Source organism: Neoarius graeffei, chromosome 27 (assembly GCF_027579695.1).
Source record: "Neoarius graeffei isolate fNeoGra1 chromosome 27, fNeoGra1.pri, whole genome shotgun sequence".
Classification (NCBI taxonomy): Eukaryota; Metazoa; Chordata; class Actinopteri; order Siluriformes; family Ariidae; genus Neoarius; species Neoarius graeffei.
The window spans coordinates 29900945-29923359 of NC_083595.1; the positions used below are offsets into that span (position 1 = coordinate 29900945).

General features: G+C 42.2%; 1 protein-coding gene across 2 annotated transcripts in view; it reads right to left on the reverse strand.

Moving 5' to 3' along the window:
* Positions 1 to 22415, reverse strand: part of mtmr10 (myotubularin related protein 10) — a 71199-nt gene that overhangs the window by 3026 nt on the left and 45758 nt on the right. For both annotated transcript variants that reach the window (XM_060911692.1, XM_060911693.1), the window contains 10 exons: positions 17613 to 17706; positions 17358 to 17505; positions 14710 to 14797; positions 14352 to 14440; positions 13822 to 13952; positions 7849 to 7918; positions 4018 to 4088; positions 3650 to 3822; positions 1332 to 1502; positions 972 to 1160 (listed from right to left, as the gene is read on the reverse strand). In XM_060911692.1, coding sequence (XP_060767675.1) covers positions 972 to 1160; positions 1332 to 1502; positions 3650 to 3822; positions 4018 to 4088; positions 7849 to 7918; positions 13822 to 13952; positions 14352 to 14440; positions 14710 to 14797; positions 17358 to 17505; positions 17613 to 17706 — 1224 coding nt within the window. The remainder of the gene's footprint in view (positions 1 to 971; positions 1161 to 1331; positions 1503 to 3649; positions 3823 to 4017; positions 4089 to 7848; positions 7919 to 13821; positions 13953 to 14351; positions 14441 to 14709; positions 14798 to 17357; positions 17506 to 17612; positions 17707 to 22415) is intronic.

Genomic DNA, 22415 nt, shown 5'->3' on the forward strand with positions numbered 1-22415 from the left:
AATTTTAGTTCCCTCTGAAATTTGGTCATTGTGATATACGCTCATTTCTGTAATATCTTAAAACCCAGGCCATTCTGTTCTGTGGCTGGGAAGTCATTTAATTTGACGGGATTCCCGAGCAAATGTGCATGAAATCGCTCGCTTGGCACAGTCAAGCAGACAGAGGAGGTCCGTTTGCGTATGCGCAGGTTTACTTTGACCGTGCACTGACCGTTACATCATTCTGTCGCTAAACGGACAGCTGATCACACCGAGGCGCTCGCTGACCGCCGATATTTATTAGGTTTGGTCCTGCGTTTCTTTTCCTTCGCACATAACGTCTTTTCTTCTCGCTTTCTGTTACTGTAGTCGGTCTTTAATGTTTCATTCGCATCCTCCATTTTCCTCTCCCGTTTCAAATTTGTATCCCACAATGCCTTGTACGAACGGGGAAAGTCCACCACGTGATGCATGATGTAGTATCTTGTATTGCATCATGGTGAAGCAAGAAATAAAAGCAGAGAATTTAGGGCCACGTGGCTCTAAATTCATTAATTGTTCTATTTAAAAAATATTAATAAAACCGGAAGTCTGTGATTCAAATTCAGTAGCTTTCAGTCCACTAAACAAAAAATAATCGGGTGTCGGGGGAAATTCTTTTTATGACCTAAACCTGAAAGTCAGTCTACCTTTAAAGAACGTATTGAGGGGAGGCAGTAATCAATTAACTGTTTTCACACAACTGAAGTCCTACAATTATTTTTCCCCCTTATAAAAATATCCATTAGAAATATAAATCCCATTTGAATATTTTCTTCTTTGATAACTTTCAGACTATAAACTGTCATACAACAGTAAGATAAACTAAAAACGAGTATTTTAGAATTAATATACACATTTTTAAACTGGACAATGTTTGAGTATAATAACACATTACTTTGAGAAGCTGTGTGAATTTTCAGATGAAAAATGCCAGTCATTTCGATCCTCACCTTGCTCCGCTTGTGTATGAACGTCCGCACCGTGCCATTGTGGACACAGGGGGCACTCTTGCCCACGTACAGAGGATTGTTGAAAAGGGCCTGATCTTTCAGACTGAATTGCTGTGACCAGTCCCACACCGGCGGGAACTGCAGAACTTTGTCCCGTCCCAGGGATATACTCTTACTCCGGGCAAAGTCCTGATATCAGAGGGATAAGGAGGAGGAGAGAAATGGGCACAGTCAAGAACAATAATGCACAAGTTGCTCTCAAAAACTGCCCACTTTACTATTTAAGAAAGATAAAGAGAACAAAAACGCACAGCATTAAGTGTCTCAAGAAGCTGACAGCAGGATGGCAGGTCAACTTACCCTGCTGTGTTCAGCTCTTTGTCGTGGACAGTTGAAAAGGAAAGTGCTGAACACAGGGACCCACATGCTGTCGCTCAGCACGGTGAGGTACATCTCTGTGAACTCGAAGGCTGCTGGGTACTGCTCCATTAACTGCCATACGCAGTTCAAGAACAGCAAAAATAGGGGAGACTGCACAAGACAGGACAGATGATTTCAGTTTTATATCATTTTCCCTGCTGACCTGATACGGTTTTTAAGGATTTGGTGTTAGATCGGTTTGTCAGACGTTTTATGAACACGGTTAAGCATCCATGCCACTAAACACAAATTAATCACAGCTTTGGACTAAAGTATTAAAACAGACATTTTCATTTTCATTCCTATACTAGTGTTCCAGGAAAACAATTCCCCTCGTTATTAACACTCAATGAATGCCAAACTGCATGCCAGCCATCTCATCACTCCTGCCCTTCAGGTACTCATTCATTTATTTATAAACCTTTACTTAACCAGGTTAGTCTCCTGAGATTTAAAATTTCTTTTGCAAGTGAGATCTGGCCAAGAAAGCAGTTGAAATGCCCGTTACAGACAATGACCCATATAAAGCATGTAATTGACAAGAGTGCTCTGAGAACACAATATCCCCTGCTGGCAACTCGGCCATAACTCTGGTAAAATGTGACTGAATTGAACGAAATGGCAATATGCGTATTACCGACATATAACAAAGAATCCTGCCAAGTTTCGTGATATTCCTACAGAAATCGTGAGAGGAATTGATTTCAGAAAGTGAGTACCCTTCCCGGAACGGACATCGCCATGACAATCCCCCTTTGGGCCTTTCGGCCAGCAGAGGATAAAAATTGTGAGGGAAGTCAGAAAGAAAGAAAGCACACGTTGATGAAATTGTCAAAGTTTGTTAATAATCGAGGGCATAATTCTGGTAAAATTTGCCCAAATTAAACAAAATTTCAATCTGCGTATAACTGTCATAAGAAAGCCTTTTGCCAAGTTTGGTGAAATTCCTCCACAAATTGTGAGAGGAGCTGATTTCAGAAGAACGTACACCCTCATGAAATTGTCACTTGTTTAATCAAGGGTCAAAACTCTGACAAAAATTTTCACAAACGAAATTAAATTGCAATATGTGTATTACCGTACTATAACAAGGCCTTTTGCCAAGCTTCGAGAAATTCCTCCAAAAATTGTGAGAGGAGTTGATGTCAGAAGGAAAACACACTCGTGAAATTGTCAAAGTATAAATTTTGTTAATCAAGGGCCACAACTCTGGTAAAATGCGACCGACTTGAACAAAACAATATGCGTACTCAGGAAATATAATAATGCCTTTTGCCAAGTTTCGTGAAATTCCTCCAAAATTGAGAGAGGAGTTGATTTCAGGAGGCGAGTACCCTTCTCGGGACGGACGGACATCGCCCCGACATAATCCCCCTTTGGGGCTGCTGGGGATGATAAACCCCACACATTTATGCATTAAAACTTAAAAGAAAGAAAGACCCAGATCAAATGAAAGTCATAAGCTCCTTTAATCTAAAACATTTTTGGAGATCATTTCAAGAAGCAGGAGCAGAGAATTTAAAGGCCTTTTCCCACGAACTCTGTACGGACCTTTGGCACAGTTTATGAAATATAATCTAATGAGTAAAAGCAGTAATTACTGTTACTCTGAAGGACAATGTGCTTACACATAAGAAGGGAGCTGCCCTAATATGGCTTTATAAACGAAAATGAACCAATGAGTCAATCTGCGGCTAGCTAGGTCAATCAACTTTCTTCGAAACTTGGATGAACATAGCATTTGAGATAAATCCTAGTGCTCCATTGTAAACTATCAAACTTTATTTATAAAATAAAATCCTAACTTTAGCCTTAGTTCCCCCCCCCACAAAGTATTCAACGTGAGGTTTGAAAGTAAGGCAGTCATCAATCAGAAGACCTAAATATTTATAGCATGATACTTTATCTATTCATTCGCCTTGATTTGTTACTATTGAGGGTAAGGATATACAGTACCTCTCAGACTTTGTGAATACAATCAGTATAGTTTTTCCACATTCAGTACAAGCCTTAACTGATGAAATTGGGATTGTACAAAGTTAAAAGCAGACTGCATTTTCTCAAAAGCCTCAGTCAAGTTAGGAGCACAACAATAAAGCACTATCATCTGCATAAAAATGAAAATGACCATTTGGTATATTTCTTCCTACATTATTTATATAAACAGTAAATAAAAGAGGGCAAGGGACCGAGCCCTGGTCTTGCTAACTGACGCCTGCAGTTCAGGGTCAGTTTGGTAGCTGTCTCCAGGCTCGTACCTCCTCCTTATCATTCTTCTTCAAATGATTGCAGCGGTCAAGGAAGCAATGGCCAGCCATCACCCACTCCTTCTGCACCAGGCCCTGAAAACCTGCCAGACTCCGGCAATGAGGGTCACACATCAGCTGCACCAGAGACGCAATGATGCAGCTCAAATCCCGGTCTTCTTCTTCTGCAGGGAGACGCAGAGAGATCAAAAATTAAACAAGGTTTCAGATGGACAGAGTTAAGAATAGCAGAGAGAGAGAGATCATTTTCTACTGTCAGATTCATTTCCATGAATTTGTGTATGGTAGAAATTACAGTGATTCACATAAAAATAGCACACAGATTTAAACACGCAGCAGCAACTCTGAGCCTCTCTAACCTTGCAGAATGACAGAGGATTGTTTCCCCTCCAGCATGTAGATGACCTCCACTGCATGCTTCAAAAATGCCCTGAAAAACATCACATAGATGTCACTAATGGAACAACTGGAGGTAAATAAATAAAGATATTGGCCATGCCTGCCTGTGCATTAAATCAGGAGCTACAAAATCATGACCGTGTTTTCCATGTATATCCATCCATCTATCCAACCCATATTCAATCCAATTATGTTTCAATCAGCATTTAAAGGGGATGACTCACTTTAGTGCTTGTGCACATACAGGGCTCAACATTAACTTTTTAATCCACTCATCCAAACTAGCAGCAAGATTTTTCACTTGTCCTGACCAGAACCTTTTTATTACTATGTATTCACTAGTTCAGTGAAAGGAAAGTGATTAATAAAGTTTATCAAAAGCAGGTATAATCATTATGCTTTCATGATTTTTAATTTTTCAGTAAAACTCAAGCTTTAACTGTAACAAACAAGAGTGTTCGGAGAGCACAATATCCCTCGTTGGCAACTCGGCCATAACTCTGGTAAAACGCGACTGAATTGAACGAAATTACAACATGCGTATTACTGACACGTAACAATGAATCCTGTCAAGTTTTATGAAATTCCTCCAAAAATTGAGAGGAGTTGATTTCAGAAGGTGAGTACCCTTCCTGGGATGGACGGACAGGCATCGCCACGACATAATCCCCCTTCGGGCCTTTCGGCCAGCGGGGGATAAAAATTGTGAGGGAAGTTGATTTCAGAAAGCACGCACACCTTGATGAAATTGCCAAAGTACAATTTTGTTAATAATAATCCTTTCCTCAACAGAGGCCAGGGAATTCCCTCCTTGTATGTCGGTATTTGTTTCTGCTTGTGTAATAATAGGCAAAGTGAAGTAGAACTTAAGTGTTGAGAGATTTGTGTTAACTAAAAAAATTTAATGCACACTAAATCATTGTAAAAAAAAAAAAAAAAAATAGTCAAGCCAACTTAAAAATGTAACGCAACCTGCTGCCAAAGGATTTTGAGTAAACTCAACTTAGAACCATGATGTCCCAACTTGCTCTTCTAAGTTAATTGGCATTATTATTTCAATTTATTTCAATTAAACAATTCGTTGGAGTGAACTTCTAAAAGGCAAGTCAAGTCAACTCAACATAAAATACTCTACAGTATGTGAACTTAAAAGAACATTTTGGGGAGTCGTGGCTCAGGTGGATAAGGCGCCATACCATAAATCCAGGGACCCGGGTTTGATTCCGACCTGAGGTCATTTCCTGATCCCTTCCCATCTCTCTCCTGCTCATTTCCTATCTCTACACTGTCCTATCCAATAAAGGTGGAAAAAGCCCCCCAAAAAAATCTTTAAAAAAAGAATAATTTAGGATAACTTGATGTTTTTTGTGCCAACTTGCTTTTCCAAGTTAATTGGAATGATTATTTCAATTTATTTCAACATCACAATTTGAATGCACTGAACTTGCTAAATAAAGTAAGGTCAACATAAAATACTCATCTGTGTTGACTTAAAAGAGCAAGTCAGCACAACTATTTGGCCCGGAGTTGAGTTTACTCAAAATCCTTTGGCAGCAGGTTGCGTTACATTTTTAAGTTGGCTTGACTAATTTTTTTTTTTTTTTTTTACAGTGTAGGACAGACGGAAATCGCCACAACACAATCCCCCTTTGGGCCTTTTGGCTAGCGAGGGATAAAAACTATCCCATGCTCTATTATGGTGCATGTGTTGTTCTAACCCATTACCTGATCTTCAGTTTTAAGTCTCAGTCTCTCTCAATATTGTATCTAATTTGCAGACGCCAGGGAGCCGCTATCATTACGCGGGAAACCCCCAGAACTTCCGGGAGAGTTGGGAATAATTCAATTTGTCCCGTCAGACAAGCAGATGTGGATTTGACTTCCAGACCAAACATTTAGTTGTCCCGTCCAGTCAGACTAGCGTTAATGTCGAGCTCTGACATACATTTGGGTATCTGGAGGTGTTTACCAACCCACAAACACTGAAATAAGACACCCAGTTAGTTTATTTTGTGCTGCCCATTTCAGAAAACATGAGCTTCAACAAGCTGTTCAGATGTCTCCACTTTCTGCATCACAAGCAGAGCTCATTAGAAATCATACCATCTCCTTGTCTGAGCATCTCTACTCAGGGCTTGAGAACTGCCTTTTGTAAATAAACATTCATGAGGAAAGTGTGACCTGATTTGCTGGTGGAAGAGGGAGGCGGTTTGAGCAGTGGCTCATTATCATTTAAACGAACAGGCACGTTTTGAACAGGGCTGTTTAGACGGGGAGAAGGGAGCTGTGGTGCTTTATCCGTGTGGTATTTTGACCAAAGCATGTCTCAGACATTTCATTAAGGGTGTATTCAGACCAGGATAGTTCGATAGTTCACTTGCTTTGGTCCGAACCAAATGTTTTTTTTATTTTTTCATTTGGTGCGGTTCGCTTTCACACTGTATATTTTAGTAAGCGGACCAAAATCTGTCAACAAAGCCACGCGCCCTGAGGTCGTTCAGCTATTGGTCAGAGACGACACGCGCACAAAGCGTCAAGTTCAAAAGTAGTCATGGAGGCTTTCCGTGCTGTTATTCTTTTTAATGTCATCAAAGCTATATGTTTTTTCCAGTTTTTACTGTTTTTACAATTGTGCGATTACTATGCTGCTGTACAAGTAATTTATCAACGACGACGACAAAGGGCAAGGCGGCTACGGAGGATAGCGCTGATGAGCGCACATCATGTGACAGTTCTGGCTCTTCACGCAAGACGGAGGAGGTATGTGTCGGGATATTCGCCTTATCCATCGTAATAGATGAATTTCTTTTTTGCGTCGCTAGTGCCGCCACTTTTTGAAAGAATGTCCCTGATTTTAATGTAGGTCTGACGGAGTTTCTTCACTTTTAGCCGACATTGTTCTGGGGAGTGCGTGAACTCCTTCTCCTTCATTTTCTCACTGAATACAGCAAACACGTCGGCATTTTTGTGTGTTCTCTTCAAAAGCTCAGATATGTGGACATCTGCCCATATATCCACAAGGGTACGCGTTTCTTCCTCGGCCCACGTTTGCCCCCTACTCATTTTTTGTACTCTGTAGTCTAGCCTACCACTGGTCTGAATGACTGAACGACTGTTGTAAGGTTCCCTTGACAACCGAAACACTGTTTGCACTTTGCGGTGGAGTGTCAAGACTCTGTTTCCCATAATGCTCGACAAACGACGGAAGCTCCCGAGGTACAAAAAAGCAAAACTGTCGGATTAGGTCCGGTCTGCTTTCACACCTCCAAAAGATCCGCACCAGGGTTCCTTTGGTCCGGACCGAGTCCGACCTTGCAGCTCGGTCTCGGTCCGCTTGTTTGGTCCGGACCAGAGTTCGGTGGTTTGTATTCAGACCAACCCAAAAGGTCCGGACCAAGGGAAATTTGGTTCGTTTGGTCCGGACCAAACAACGTAGGTGTGAATACGCCCTAAGACCTCAGGGAACTGTGTCAACTTATGGAAAATGGGTATAAAATGCCACCTTTAAAGGATGCAGAATTAAAAGAATTTGTGCCCAATTGTGACCATTATTATTTCAATATTGAGCAAACTAACTGATCATTTTAGCCATCAGGCAACCCTTAACGTAATAAATGCAACAACAAGAATGAGCAGCTTATACATAATCATCATCTTCTCAGTTCTGTTTTGGCATTTACACTCCCACAGTAATTCCTCTAAATAAAGGAGGGTGTCAGAGTGGTGCTGCCAGCATGAGACTGTGGGAGAGCCAGCTTGACATTTGGCACATGTATGGTGTTTATTCATACCTGACATATTCCATCCACCGTGAACTTTCCATGGAAGACAGCCACTTCTCCTCAGACTCCTCAAAGGGCTCTACACACAAACAAACACATTTATACTCCCTTTCTCTGATACACACGTTGAATAGGGATCAGGATAAGTGAGAGATTTCAGACAGACGCTTTAGACAGCACTCTGCATCACCATCATTAGAGCATTAACTGAGGGAATATCTTCTGGGGGGAAATGATATTCGTTCCTCAAGCACAGTTCCACCGACTTGGTAAACTGATACCAAAAAGTACACTGAAGCTCTTCTGCCTGCTTGTGTTCTGGTAGTAACACCTTACTAGGGACACTATATGGTTTTTCCTTTAATTTGTCATCCGTCAACATATCAGCATATACTCTATACCTTCAACAGATGTTCTTTTTATTGATATAAGGCCAATCTAATTTCATTATGAAACATCTAGATTTTCTACAATCTGAAAGAGCATCGAAATACAACAGAACTGGGTCGAGTGACTGACAGGTATGTCAGGATCAGCTGTTTCACAGCCCATAAGTAATAATTTCTCTTTGTATAGAAGTAGAAATAAAAGGATTCTAACCAACAGGAAGTCTCAAGTCTGGGATAAATATGGGCATGGCTAACCTGAATACATCTAGAGGAGTCATTTTTCTTTTAAAACAGTAATACTGTACTAACAAGTGTTGCCAAGCAAAACAAACCTCGCCCGGTAGCACTTATGATTAATATGAAAGACGATATCGTGCAAAAAAAAAAAAGTATAGGTGCCCTATGGGTACATGTGGCTACTGCTTATAACATTGTTTTCTGATACCATGTCCATACAGTAAATATAGTCCATATATATTTTTACTTGATGAGGTAGTAGCCACAAAAATGAAGTGTAATCCAAAAATGAACAATAAAAAAATAAAATAAATCACAGAAGTAAAATATACCAAGTGTCTGTACTTTATATTATTCTACTCTTACAGTTTTCAAAACCGAAACCTCCGAACCAAGGCTGACATACACACGCTGTCGCCATGACCGAAACTCTTATTTCCCAGAAATGGCCTGGTGCTAGAGCTCAGTGGAACACACTTTCCCTCTGTAATAAGCATAAACATGTCTGAAAGCGATTTCTTTAGTCTAGTCCATTTATTTCAAATGGTGAACCGAATTGTATACACTCACCGGCCATTTTAATCCGAACACGTGTATGCGCAGTGCGCTATTGTTACACTCTTACAGCACGATGACGTAGTGGCTAGCGCCTCTATATGACGCAGTAGCCACAACAAAAAAAGATTCTGACCTTTTTGGTGACCTTGACCGGATGACCCTCAAAATGCTGGAGGTTCTATTTGAGACCAATGCCCATCTATCTTGAAAGTTTCATGAAGATTAGCCTAGCTGTTTTCCAGTAATATCATTAACAAAAAAAAAAAAAACCTGACCGAAAACAATACCTCGCCTCCTGGTGGACTCCGTCCCGGGCGAGGTAATAATTGAGCAATTAGAAATAAAGTCTGGGGGCGTCGTGGCTCAGGTGGATAAGGCGCCATACCATAAATCCGTGGACCCGGGTTCGATTCCGGCCCGAGGTCATTTCCCGATCCCTCCCCGTCTCTCTCTCCCGCTCATTTCCTGTCTCTACACTGTCCTATCCAATAATAAAAGGTGAAAAAAAGCCCAAAAAAATATCTAAGAAATAAAGTCTGATAGCTTTATGAATCGGTGATATGTATGGGAGAAACACCAGAGGTGCGGACATTGCAGTAAATTATTCATGTCACCCATAACAAACTGAGGACTATCATTTTAAAAATGTTGTCAGTCTGACATATGTAAGCAGCTAGGAAAATATTTTTCATTAGACTACTCTGAGTGAATGTAGCCAGAATCAGCAAGAAAAACAGCTGTAGTCAGATTGCAACAGCAGCACAATCCAGGCCTTTAAATTTATAGACACCAGTTTGTTTGTGAATGTAAACAAACATGCTGTTGGTTCCTGTTTGCTGGGTATCGTTCACCTGCTAATTGTGCACATACACAAGTGCAAAACCAGGTCAAGGAGCTGCTTTTATCTAAAGTTACCAGTCTTTATACTAAACAAAGGCTGGATTCAACATGCTATTTGGTAATGCCTCTGCTCCCCTAATAAACACCTGGCGTGAACAGAACAGTGATGATCGCAGCTATTGACCCTTCCCACGTGACGTCACGACAAACGCGGCCGCCATTTTGGACATGAACTACCAGTAGTCTACCACAGCCAACAACGAGGAACGACGGCGAAGCATCGAAAGGAATATAGCCATCAAAGAAAGTTTTTACTTTCAGCAAGACTTCCATCATGCCATTATACAACCCCTATTCCAAAAAAGTTGGGACAAAGTACAAATTGTAAATAAAAACGGAATGCAATGATGTGGAAGTTTCAAAATTCCATATTTTATTCAGAATAGAGGGCGGCACGGTGGTGTAGTGGTTAGCGCTGTCGCCTCACAGCAAGAAGGTCCTGGGTTCGAGCCCCGGGGCTGGCGAGGGCCTTTCTGTGTGGAGTTTGCATGTTCTCCCCGTGTCCGCGTGGGTTTCCTCTGGGTGCTCCGGTTTCCCCCACAGTCCAAAGACATGCAGGTTAGGTTAACTGGTGACTCTAAATTGACCGTAGGTGTGAATGTGAGCGTGAATGGTTGTCTGTGTCTATGTGTCAGCCCTGTGATGACCTGGCGACTTGTCCAGGGTGTACCCCACCTTTCACCCGTAGTCAGCTGGGATAGGCTCCAGCTTGCCTGCGACCCTGTAGAACAGGATAAAGCGGCTAGAGATAATGAGATGAGATTCAGAATAGAACATAGATGACATATCAAATGTTTAAACTGAGAAAATGTATCATTTAAAGAGAAAAATTAGGTGATTTTAAATTTCATGACAACAACACATCTCAAAAAAGTTGGGACAAGACCATGTTTACCACTGTGAGACATCCCCTTTTCTCTTTACAACAGTCTGTAAACGTCTGGGGACTGAGGAGACAAGTTGCTCAAGTTTAGGGATAGGAATGTTAACCCATTCTTGTCTAATGTAGGATTCTAGTTGCTCAACTGTCTTAGGTCTTTTTTGTCGTATCTTCCGTTTTATGATGCGCCAAATGTTTTCTATGGGTGAAAGATCTGGACTGCAGGCTGGCCAGTTCAGTACCCGGACCCTTCTTCTACGCAGCCATGATGCTGTAATTGATGCAGTATGTGGTTTGGCATTGTCATGTTGGAAAATGCAAGGTCTTCCCTGAAAGAGACGTCGTCTGGATGGGAGCATATGTTGCTCTAGAACCTGGATATACCTTTCAGCATTGATGGTGTCTTTCCAGATGTGTAAGCTGCCCATGCCACACGCACTAATGCAGCCCCATACCATCAGAGATGCAGGCTTCTAAACTGAGAGCTGATAACAACTTGGGTCGTCCTTCATCTCTTTAGTCCGAATGACACGGCGTCCCTGATTTCCATAAAGAACTTCAAATTTTGATTCGTCTGACCACAGAACAGTTTTTCACTTTGCCACAGTCCATTTTAAATGAGCCTTGGTCCAGAGAAGACGTCTGCGCTTCTGGATCATGTTTAGATACGGCTTCTTCTTTGAACTATAGAGTTTTAGCTGGCAACGGCGGATGGCACGGTGAATTGTGTTCACAGATAATGTTCTCTGGAAATATTCCTGAGCCCATTTTGTGATTTCCAATACAGAAGCATGCCTGTATGTGATGCAGTGCCGTCTAAGGGCCCGAAGATCACGGGCACCCAGTATGGTTTTCCGGCCTTGACCCTTACGCACAGAGATTCTTCCAGATTCTCTGAATCTTTTGATGATATTATGCACTGTAGGTGATATGTTCAAACTCTTTGCAATTTTACACTGTCGAACTCCTTTCTGATATTGCTCCACTATTTGTCGGTGCAGAATTAGGGGGATTGGTGATCCTCTTCCCATCTTTACTTCTGAGAGCCGCTGCCACTCCAAGATGCTCTTTTTATACCCAGTCATGTTAATGACCTATTGCCAATTGACCTAATGAGTTGCAATTTGGTCCTCCAGCTGTTCCTTTTTTGTACCTTTAACTTTTCCAGCCTCTTGTTGCCCCTGTCCCAACTTTTTGAGATGTGTTGCTGTCATGAAATTTCAAATGAGCCAATATTTGGCATGAAATTTCAAAATGTCTCACTTTCGACATTTGATATGTTGTCTATGTTCTATTATGAATACAATATCAGTTTTTGAGATTTGTAAATTATTGCATTCTGTTTTTATTTACAATTTGTACTTTGTCCCAACTTTTTTGGAATCGGGGTTGTATTGTTGTGCACCTGGATGTAGTAACCATCAACACACAAGGCAAGATTTATCATTTTATCGGATCCCGACAGATGCTGACCGACGGAGAAGATGGATGGTCTCTAAAATATTGGCAAAATGATGTTTATTGACATAGCAATCGTGTGTAATGGGAAGCATTTGCATATCCGAAGTGTTGTGTTTGCATCAAAGATAAAATAAACCGATATGACAATGACTGCTGCTGCCAGGTTGGGGACACAAACTAGTAGAAAGGAAGTGTGCCAACAGTGCCAACACACTTCCTTTGTGGTCGAATCTGCTTTAAGGTAAGATGCATTTAATTATTCATCTGCTGTGGGTTTGGAATCGGTAGCCTGACCGATTCGTTCATGTTTGTGGTGCCATTTGTTTGTTGACGCGTGTTGAAATGGAAGATTGGTTGTTGACATGATTTCCAGTGATGCTTTGGTGCTGCTGTGGATCAGATGTTTTGAGTAGCCTGACTGTTTTTTTTTTTCTTTTTTTTGTTGACGCGAGGTTGTTTTTTGAACATGCCAATGCGGACACGATTTCCCCTGATGAGTTATGACTTCAGACGCGATGCGTGTGTGGAGGTGTGTAGTTCGCGTGATATGTGCGTAAGATAGGCTTCTCATGTGTTTGGAGATCCGCGCTCTGAGACAAGCGCAAGCACCCCCCCCAGGGAAAAAAAGGGACCCCCCGAAAATATCGGCATAGTTCGAACACTGGGTTGGAGAAAGTAATGGCAAATAGTGAGTGCACAAACCATAGAAGGTAAACTGTACACAGCGCCAGGGCAGTGTGATGGTATGTCTACTTTTAGATTGTGTTAGCTTATCAATGAACACACTCGTCACTCGACGAGTTTCACGTCTTTACGACGGATACTTAAATGTGTGTTAGGTATTATTGTTGCAGTCTAAGCAGTCATTGTAGCAGCTAGATAAGCGAGAACCGAAAGGGTCTGTGCCATAAACCGTTATTTCTTCATGTCCAAAATGGCGGTCGCGTTTACGAAGGTCACGTGAGTGAAAAGGGTCTATAGTGCTGCCTTGTACAAGTTTTACAAAAAACGGTCTACTGCAGCTTTTCCGACTCTGATCAAGGAATCCGGTAAATCCAGTGCAATATCTTTTTCTATTTGGAACGGACATGTCTGCACAGATTGGTGTTTTCTTTGTTCTAACACACCCATATCAGAAAGGGCTTGTTCATTAGTTTGTTCACAAAAACAAGTAACATAAGGATACTCCAGGGTTAAGAACTATTGAGCTAAGCTACTGCTAAAAACAAGTATATCAGGATGTAATCCATGGATTAGGAGTGCTTTTTTTCTTTTTTTTTTTAAATGCACAGTTGCACAATAAGACAAAATTAGATTATTACAGTTACCGATCATGTCATCACAATCAGGTGACTAGCAGGATTAGGTGAGTCAGGAACAGGAAAAACACTAAAATGTGTAGTGCATCAGCACTTGAGCACCAGAATTATGAAAAAACAGGTCCAGTAGAAGAAGCTTGACATTTAAATCCCCTTTGTATTCAAATTCCTATTCTGCAAATCAAACAGCCAGGGCAAACAGAGACGGAGAGCGAAAACAGGGAGTGGCTCTGCTCACCAATCACACAGATCTGCCGCAGCTTCACTAATGCAGTCTGGATCTCCTGGATGCTTGGCAGGCTCTTGTTCAAATCTGTCTTTAGGACGTTGCTGCGCATCGGGTGGCTTTTGATTACTGCGCTGCAAATCCTGTCGAAATTCAGAAGATGATGTGTCATCAGATAGATATTTAAAGAATGCACCAAATCACAAGCACGTTATTGACGTCCATTTACTTGGCTTTGCTGCAAGTGTTGTTTCTCAACTCCGACTACTTGGCGATTGGTCTTGTTCGTCGTGCCAAAAGATTAAGCGATTGAGCCGACATGCTCTTTGCGAGATTCGAAATAAATTGAAAACAGACACTTGCTCTGCAACATGCGAGGAAAACGAATTCCGACTTCCTGCATTCCCACGACCTATTATCTGAAATCTTTATTTATTATAGTTATGTGACGTGTACTGTAAGAGAACAGACGATTAGTCTACTCTCCTCTCTCTCTTCCCAACATGTTCCCTTCTCATCTCACCCACTGCCACTCTCCATACCTCTGATCAAGCTTCCTCTGCTGCTGGAGCTCAGTGATGTCAGACATCCGAATCAGGGCGCTCCCATTGGGATGATTCCAGCACCATAACTACACACACACAATTAGTTTTCAAGTCCATGCCAAACATTGTTCCTTGTATATAAACATCTGAAATGCTTCTGGAGCCCTTAATACAACATTAAAACCTATTTTCCTGAATTATGTGCATCATTTAAACTACAACTTGATGACACCCTCTCGAGCTTCGTTTTTTTGGTTCATCAAGATGTACTTTCTCCGGCACTTGCCATGAATTGTAGAGCACTTTGTAACCAAGGACAGTAATGAAGGCAGGGACAGGGAAGCTGTGCACTCACCGGGAGGCGCTGAGCTTTAAAGTAACAGGCGTACTGCTTCAGGTCCTGATCTGCCAAGGAAGACGGAACCACAAAGAACTCTGGGAGACTGGGGAATAAGAAACAGCACCTTTTTAGGACTGTAAACAAGACAGACAAGATTACTTTCGGTGTTCACAGGCAGTAACAGGATAAGAGAGGAATGAGGCTCTGGTAAAGTGTCCATCACTGACTGTTTCTCATTGTGCTTTTTACCAAAAACAACACAAACATTTAGGCTCTGTGTGAAAGTACTTGCTCCGAATCTTAACCGGTTCTAACAGTGTCCTCTTTGGGAAATGTGAATAGTGATTTTATGTCTGTGCAATTTTATAGTGCAACTTGTCTGTACTGCTGAAAAAGTTTAAAACCTCATCTCATCTCATTATCTCTAGCCGCTTTATCCTGTTCTACAGGGTCGCAGGCAAGCTGGAGCCTATCCCAGCTGACTACGGGTGAAAGGCGGGGTACACCCTGGACAAGTCGCCAGGTCATCACAGGGCTGACACATAGACACAGACAACCATTCACACTCACATTCACACTCACATTCACACCTACGGTCAATTTAGGCCCTGTCCACACGGCAACGGATTCAGGTGAATCCGATACAATTGTTTATCGTTTCGGCCTGGCGTCCACACGGCACCGGCGTTTTGGGTGCCCAAAACGCAATCTTTTGAGAACGGGTTCCAGAGTGGAAAGATCTGGCAACGTTGCCGTTGCGAAGTCGTCTGGATGAGTAGAACGGATTTGTTTACGATGACGTCACAACCACATGACTGAGTGCTTCACGCCGGGTAGAAGTGTAACGAACTCGATGCGAGTTGTCAACAAATCCTATAACTTGGTTCATGAAACGCACTTACAAAATATTTTCACTGTGAATATTTATTGTGTAATGGTGCAAAGAGAGAGAGAGAATAGCCCTTAGGGCAGAGTCAATCCCGCCAGCAAAAATACGGGAAAAAAAGGAGCGATCTCACCTCTTCAGATGTTGGTTTAAGTCCTACAATACATTCCTCAAAAAGGGCGTAGAAGAACAAATTAATCCATCAATGTGCAGCATTCAATTTATTCCGGACCATTAAAGACGCCGCCTTCCGCATAGAATCATACGTCATCCTCACCGCCATATTGGATGGGTCAAAGCGGAGAATAAAGATGCCTCATTCATGTGCTGCGTTTAACTGTACCAACAGGTTTACCGTCCAAACGAGATCACATGGGATTACCTTTCACAGGTGAGACTGGAAAAATACTTTTCACTGTATTTGATCATTATAATGTAATTTTACGAACAGATTTTCCTGACTTTGTGGCTACTATGAAGTCTCGCGCATAATAGTTTATGCGCATGTGTCCTTACTTCTTCTATTGTTCTGGTGTCTCCGAAGGGACCGTCTTACAGCGCCCCTAGAGGTGTGGCATGTGTATTGCATCGTTTTCAGCAAGCGTTGCGTTGCCATATGGACCTGATATTTTACTGATCGTTGCCCATGTGGACGCGATATTTTTTTAAATAACATCTCGTTGCCGTTGTCGTGTGGATGTAGCCTTAGAGTCACCAGTTAACCTAACCTGCATGTCTTTGGACTGTGGGGGAAACCCACGCGGACACGGGGAGAACATGCAAACTCCGCGCAGAAAGGCCCTCGCCGGCCACGGGGCTCGAACCCGGACCTTCTTGCTGTGAGGCGACAGTGCTAACCACTACACCACCGTGCCGCCAGTTTAAGACCTTCATCAGTAATTTTGTTATTGCAAATATGAGCAGGTTATCAAAGAGCCAAATCAAAACACATGAATATTGTAAATCCAAGCACTCCTTTTGGACTAAACAGTGGCAACAACATTTACTGAAACTAATTCACTCTTCCTGTTGTCAAACAGTTTATTAAAAAAAAAAGACCCCCCAGCAATCCTAGAACAGGAATGTCAATCACTGTTCGCTCTTTTTAGGAATAGTGCACATGTAATGGAAAAATGTTATTAGGTTATGATGTTCATTTGGAGGTTTAGTGAAACGTTATCATGCATCATAGACGGTGCCATTATATGAGCTTGGACTAAGCCTGTTGCAAAATACAAATGTAGTTTTCATTAAAAGAAGATTTATGCACATAATGAGCTCGACTTACCCTAATTTTCCTAATCCTAATTTCTCTAATAATTCACACTGCGGGCGGCACGGTGGTGTAGTGGTTAGCGCTGTCGCCTCACAGCAAGAAGGTCCGGGTTCGAGCCCCGTGGCCGGCGAGGGCCTTTCTGCGCGGAGTTTGCATGTTCTCCCCGTGTCCGCGTGGGTTTCCTCCGGGTGCTCCGGTTTCCCCCACAGTCCAAAAGACATGCAGGTTAGGTTAACTGGTGACTCTAAATTGACCGTAGGTGTGAATGTGAGTGTGAATGGTTGTCTGTGTCTATGTGTCAGCCCTGTGATGACCTGGCGACTTGTCCAGGGTGTACCCCGCCTTTCGCCCGTAGTCAGCTGGGATAGGCTCCAGCTTGCCTGCGACCCTGTAGAAGGATAAAGCGGCTAGAGATAATGAGATGAGATGAATTCACACTGCTACTGTTTACAAAGTAATACTCAGTACATGCTGTATGTACACATCCACACACACACACACCTGGGGGAGATCAGATACTCCTCGTTAATAGTGCACACTCTCCATTCTGAGGCACCGGTGCGTTTGATCTCCCGGTCCCAATCAGAAGAGCAGTCAAACATGGCCGTCTGTACACCCTTCCCCAAGTCCACTCCATTCACCTTCTCACCTACACACACACAAAAAACAAACCTCACTCACTCAGGGTCTACATAAAAGTGCACGATACAACTTGTTTGCTCACTCATTTGTGGGAAGTCGGCATGTCTGCATTACCTGAAGAGCCATGGAAGCGCGTACCAACGTACTCGAACCCAAACAGTAGTTGGTTGTCGGCTGGATGGGAGTAGTGTGCAATAGCAAGGCAAACCTACAACACAGGAGAGCCACATGATCTCATACAGGGCTTTATAACCACAACAATGAGCATCATTACGTTTATTTATTTAAAAAAAAAAGTTTGATACATCTCCACTGTAATTAAAACAGTGCTGCATTCTTCTTACACTCTTTACTGACAGGACAGCACAGCAGATGCTAAAATAAACTCTGAAATAATAAATCACCAAATCAATGATTTGACTAAATTAAGTATAAAACATTTATTATATGGCATGAGCGACTTCTGGTAAAATCGTGCACTCTGACTGGTTCCTTGATGGGCAGAATTTTCCCGTAACGCTTGTGGGCAATTACGGACCTTCGTTCCAAAGGTGCTGGCTTTCAATGTTACAGAAAACAAACAAAAACGCTGACAAAAAAAAAAAACTGGAAATAAAAAAATAATTAGAAATGGCCGAAATACAAAAGACAAACAAGAGTCAGAGTTATTCAAGAAATGAGTAATGAAGAAGAGCATTCAGAAACCGCTAACCGCTAATAGAAATTCAGTTTTGAAACCACTAGTCAGTAATTATCCTGCATGCGTGACTCAACGTTACAAATATATGACATAACAAAGCAGCGCCATGACTCATTATAATGACTGCCCATTTGAACTTGAGAAATTATTAAAAAAAAAAACCCACACCACACAAAAACTAATTATTAACCTCTCTTGCTCGGTCTTTACGGGAAAATATCAGACCTCTGTTTTTTTTTTTTTGTACAGACCTCGGTCTGATATTTTCCCGTAAAGACGTCATGCTCAGTTAATAAGTAATTATTAATGCCCAACTTGCATCATTTTCAAAATCAACAGAAAACAGGCCTTTTATGTTTTAGATTATAAATCTAGATTATTCATACGATATACATTCTTCTCGGAATTAAAATTAAAAAAAAAAAAAAAAAAAAAAAAAAAAAAAGCTCCACAGGCACACTGAGTACATCTTTTAAATGCTAAATATATATATTTTTTAAATGGATGGATAAACAAGCATGTGTCCACACTACAACCAAACAGAGATCTAAAACCTGAATGGAGAGATTGTGATATAATGCACCAGAGTCAATGAAATCCGATATATGTTAGGCTACAGTGTAATCTACACTCACCATTATGGCAGCATTAGCAATATCCATGAACACCTTTATTCATATACCATTTAATTCATATCGCATTTACAGCAAAATTAGCCACACTGGGGAACACTAAGGGGGGGGGGGGGGGGGGGGGGGGGGTGTTCAAATTCAAACAGGTATTTTCGAATCTCTTTCAGAAAGCGCACCTGTCCCTTAGTTCTTCTGTTTATTTCTGAGTAATGGATTTTGCTTCTACAGGCTTTGAGCCAACCATGGAAACATTCAACAGTCCAAGTAAGAGTTCAGCAGACCTGCCTTCACTACAAACTCTGGACATTTAATGAAGGAATTTATTTATTTTCACAGCTGAGATGTTCAGCACAGCTGAGCGTCTAAATCATTCGTGTGAGCTGATGTTCTGATGCTACGATTCCAAGCTAGGACTTAAAAAAAAAATCATCAAGGCAAAGCCACATTTTTAAATTAAACAATTATTGATTAACAGCTGTTTTAGCCAGGTGAAAACTAAACGGCCGGTAATAGTCAAGCTTTTGTTTCTGCTTATCCAGTGTTGTAGATTTATAAATTGTGGCAGCAGTTTCTTTAAAAGGTCTTCATGGTGAACAATGTGATGGCATCATAACTAGAATATAAATATCGGAAATAACATTTACAGTTTTATATGTTGCAATACTTGACTATCCTTTATACACTGAGACCATCTGGCCTTTGTTTCCCACATAACCAGTGTCAGGAACCTCATGAACATGTAACACCCCATGATGGGACTACCTGCCAGGAGTCCAAGCAGACAAGATGTCTGGCACCACTTCCATCCGAAAACCTGGTCATTATACACTTCAGACAGCCTCAAGGGTATAAATGTTATAAAATGTGAGGGTAGAGAAAGGCTCCCTCCCAAATCACACTGTCAAGAGATGCTTTTTCCATCACGCATCCTATACCCATGACTCTGTAAGCGGTCTTCATTACCATTTTGGTGTATAGTGTATAACAAACCCACTTGTTACTTTATCACCAATTGCTCGGTAATTCTTCCGTAAGCCGTTGTGAATTAAATGCTACTGGAACACCAAGTTAATATAGCCTGGCAAGCCAGACTAAATGTGAATATTTAGTCTGGCCTCGCTTGTAGACATTTCCGAAGGGTGGGGGTGGAACAACCCGCTGTCTTTCAAACTGTCTCTGTGCGTATAGGCCAACGCTCTGACCAATCAGCACAACAGTGACTGTGACGTAGTCAGAGCGACAGAAAGCAGTGGGGGAGGCCTTGAAATAAATAAATTTTCAAAATGCGTATTAATTAATAAACAGGTTCTAGATATTAAGAAGTTTGGAGATAATGACCACAAGTTTGGAGTCTGTACCACATACTTAACATACACTTTTTTTTCCAAGTGTTTTTCAAGGGTTTGCTTAAACTGTTTTTGAGAGTTTTTATTTAGTGGTGTTTGGTGAAATAATTTCCCTTAAATTTAAAATAACGGGAAAATAAGAAACAATCAAAAAGTAATGTTTCAAAGCTGTTTATTAATTCTTCGTACTGCACAAACTAGCCCCATCCTTTTGGCTACGAGCGGAGCCAGCTGGTAGATCAGACTTTTGCCATAGCCGGTCGGCAAAACAGCGAAAACGTCCTTCTTGAAAAGGAATGAGCGGAGAGCCTCTTCCTGCTCATGTTTCAACGAAAACTCCAAGTCTAATTCTTCTAAAACTGATTCCAAAGCGGAGTCAAACGTGCGCTGTTCACTAGCCGTAGCCATCTTTCCTGCTGTGCTTTCTCCAGCGTCGCGCAGCTTTGTCATCACTCCTGCAAAAGCCCGCCCAAAGAATCCAAACAAAAACCTTGCGTTGTGATCGGTGGGCACGATTTGATGCCCGGGGTGTTTTGTTGATATGGTGCGAGGCTAGACCCACTCGCAGGCAAAAATATTTTTGGCCGCTAGGCGGGTGGGTCTAGTTTACTAGGCTAAAGTTAATACACTTCTAGCAATAAGTAGAAGATGTAGTATTTTTGGAGTCAGATATTTTAATCCTAAAGTTAAAACACGCATTTACCTTCACCTGTCCCGAATGATTGGTTTGATAACACTTTAGCCCTACACCAGCTCATCTTGCTGTCTGTCTGGAAGTCGAAACAGTGCACGCCTTCAAACGGGTGGATGGTAGCACGTTTCAGTAATGGAAAAGGAGCATAAACCCTGTATAGAAAAACACCAGGGTGGAGAATAGCGTGCACAGAGAATGGTGTTGGTGCCTACGACACAAAAAAAAAAAAAACTGCACAATGCGTGTTATTCATGCAGGATGGAGACGAGGTGCAGTCGCTTGTGTGGCTGCGTGCGCACACGTGCGTGCGTGTGTGTGGAGCTGTTCAGCTCTGTAATTTCCTCAGCGTAATAAGCTCCTACAGTTTGGCTTCCTTCCATCTGTCACAAAGAAAAACATGGAACTCCCTTCTTTTGCTGGATGCAGTAATTAAGATCAACCCCCTTGGCCAGACATGGGAGGTGTGATTAAATCCCACACAGCCATTCCACTCGGACACAAAGAAAACATACACGCACATTAAACCCAAGGAAAAAACCCTGCCGACAGACTAAAAACATGCCCGCCGCTTTGACAGGTGCGACTGCACATCTAAGGCTACGTTCACACTGCAGGCTGAAGTGACTCAAATCCGATCTTTTCGCCCATATGTGACCTGTATCCCATCTTTTATTGGCAATATGAACGACACAGATCCGATCTTTTCAAATCCGACCCAGGCCGTTTGGATATGTGGTCCTAATTCCGATCCCTATCCGCTCTTTTCATATGCGACTTCAGTCTGAACCGCCAGGTCGCATTCATCCGACTTACACGTCATCAACAAGCCACAAACGTCACTATTCAGCGCTGAAGTAGGCGGCGGGTCTCTCAAAAAAAAGTTACAACAACATGGCGCATAATCACGGGCGCAGATAGAGGGGGGGACTCGTCCCACCCAGATTTAAATTCACCTCGCTCGGTCCCCCCCACTTATAGGGAGGAAAAAACGTCTATGCTGTCTTTCTTTGCATAAGGCAAACCTCACGGAAAAATCAAAAGACTAATTACCATTCGGTTTATTGAGGTGCACAGCAGTGTATACATAGTTGCAACAACTCACATAAAACAAAACAAAGACTGATATTCGGTTGGTTGAGCTGCGCAGACTGCACAGGTTGCGAGCTCGAGCTTGGTTGCTATGGTAACCCACAACAAGTTTGACAGGCATATCGGGGTTGGGGGTGGTTTGCTGGCAGCTTTGTCCCCCCCCAGTTCAAAAACGTATCTGCGCCCCTGCGCATGACATCAATGCGAGGGATGCTTCGGGCTGTGAAGGTTCTGAATCTTCTCAATGGAAGGACGCAGAGGTTAGGGAGCTGATTTCCATTTGGGGGGATACAGCTATTCAAGCTAGATTGGATGGGTCATACCGCAACCGGGCGGTTTTACTTCCGTAAACACTGGCCATGCTCACTGCGTGTGACGTCGTCGTATCCTGCAGTGCGCATGCGGAACACTTTTCGGTCGCTTTTCGTTCATACTGAGGATCACATACAAGTCGCA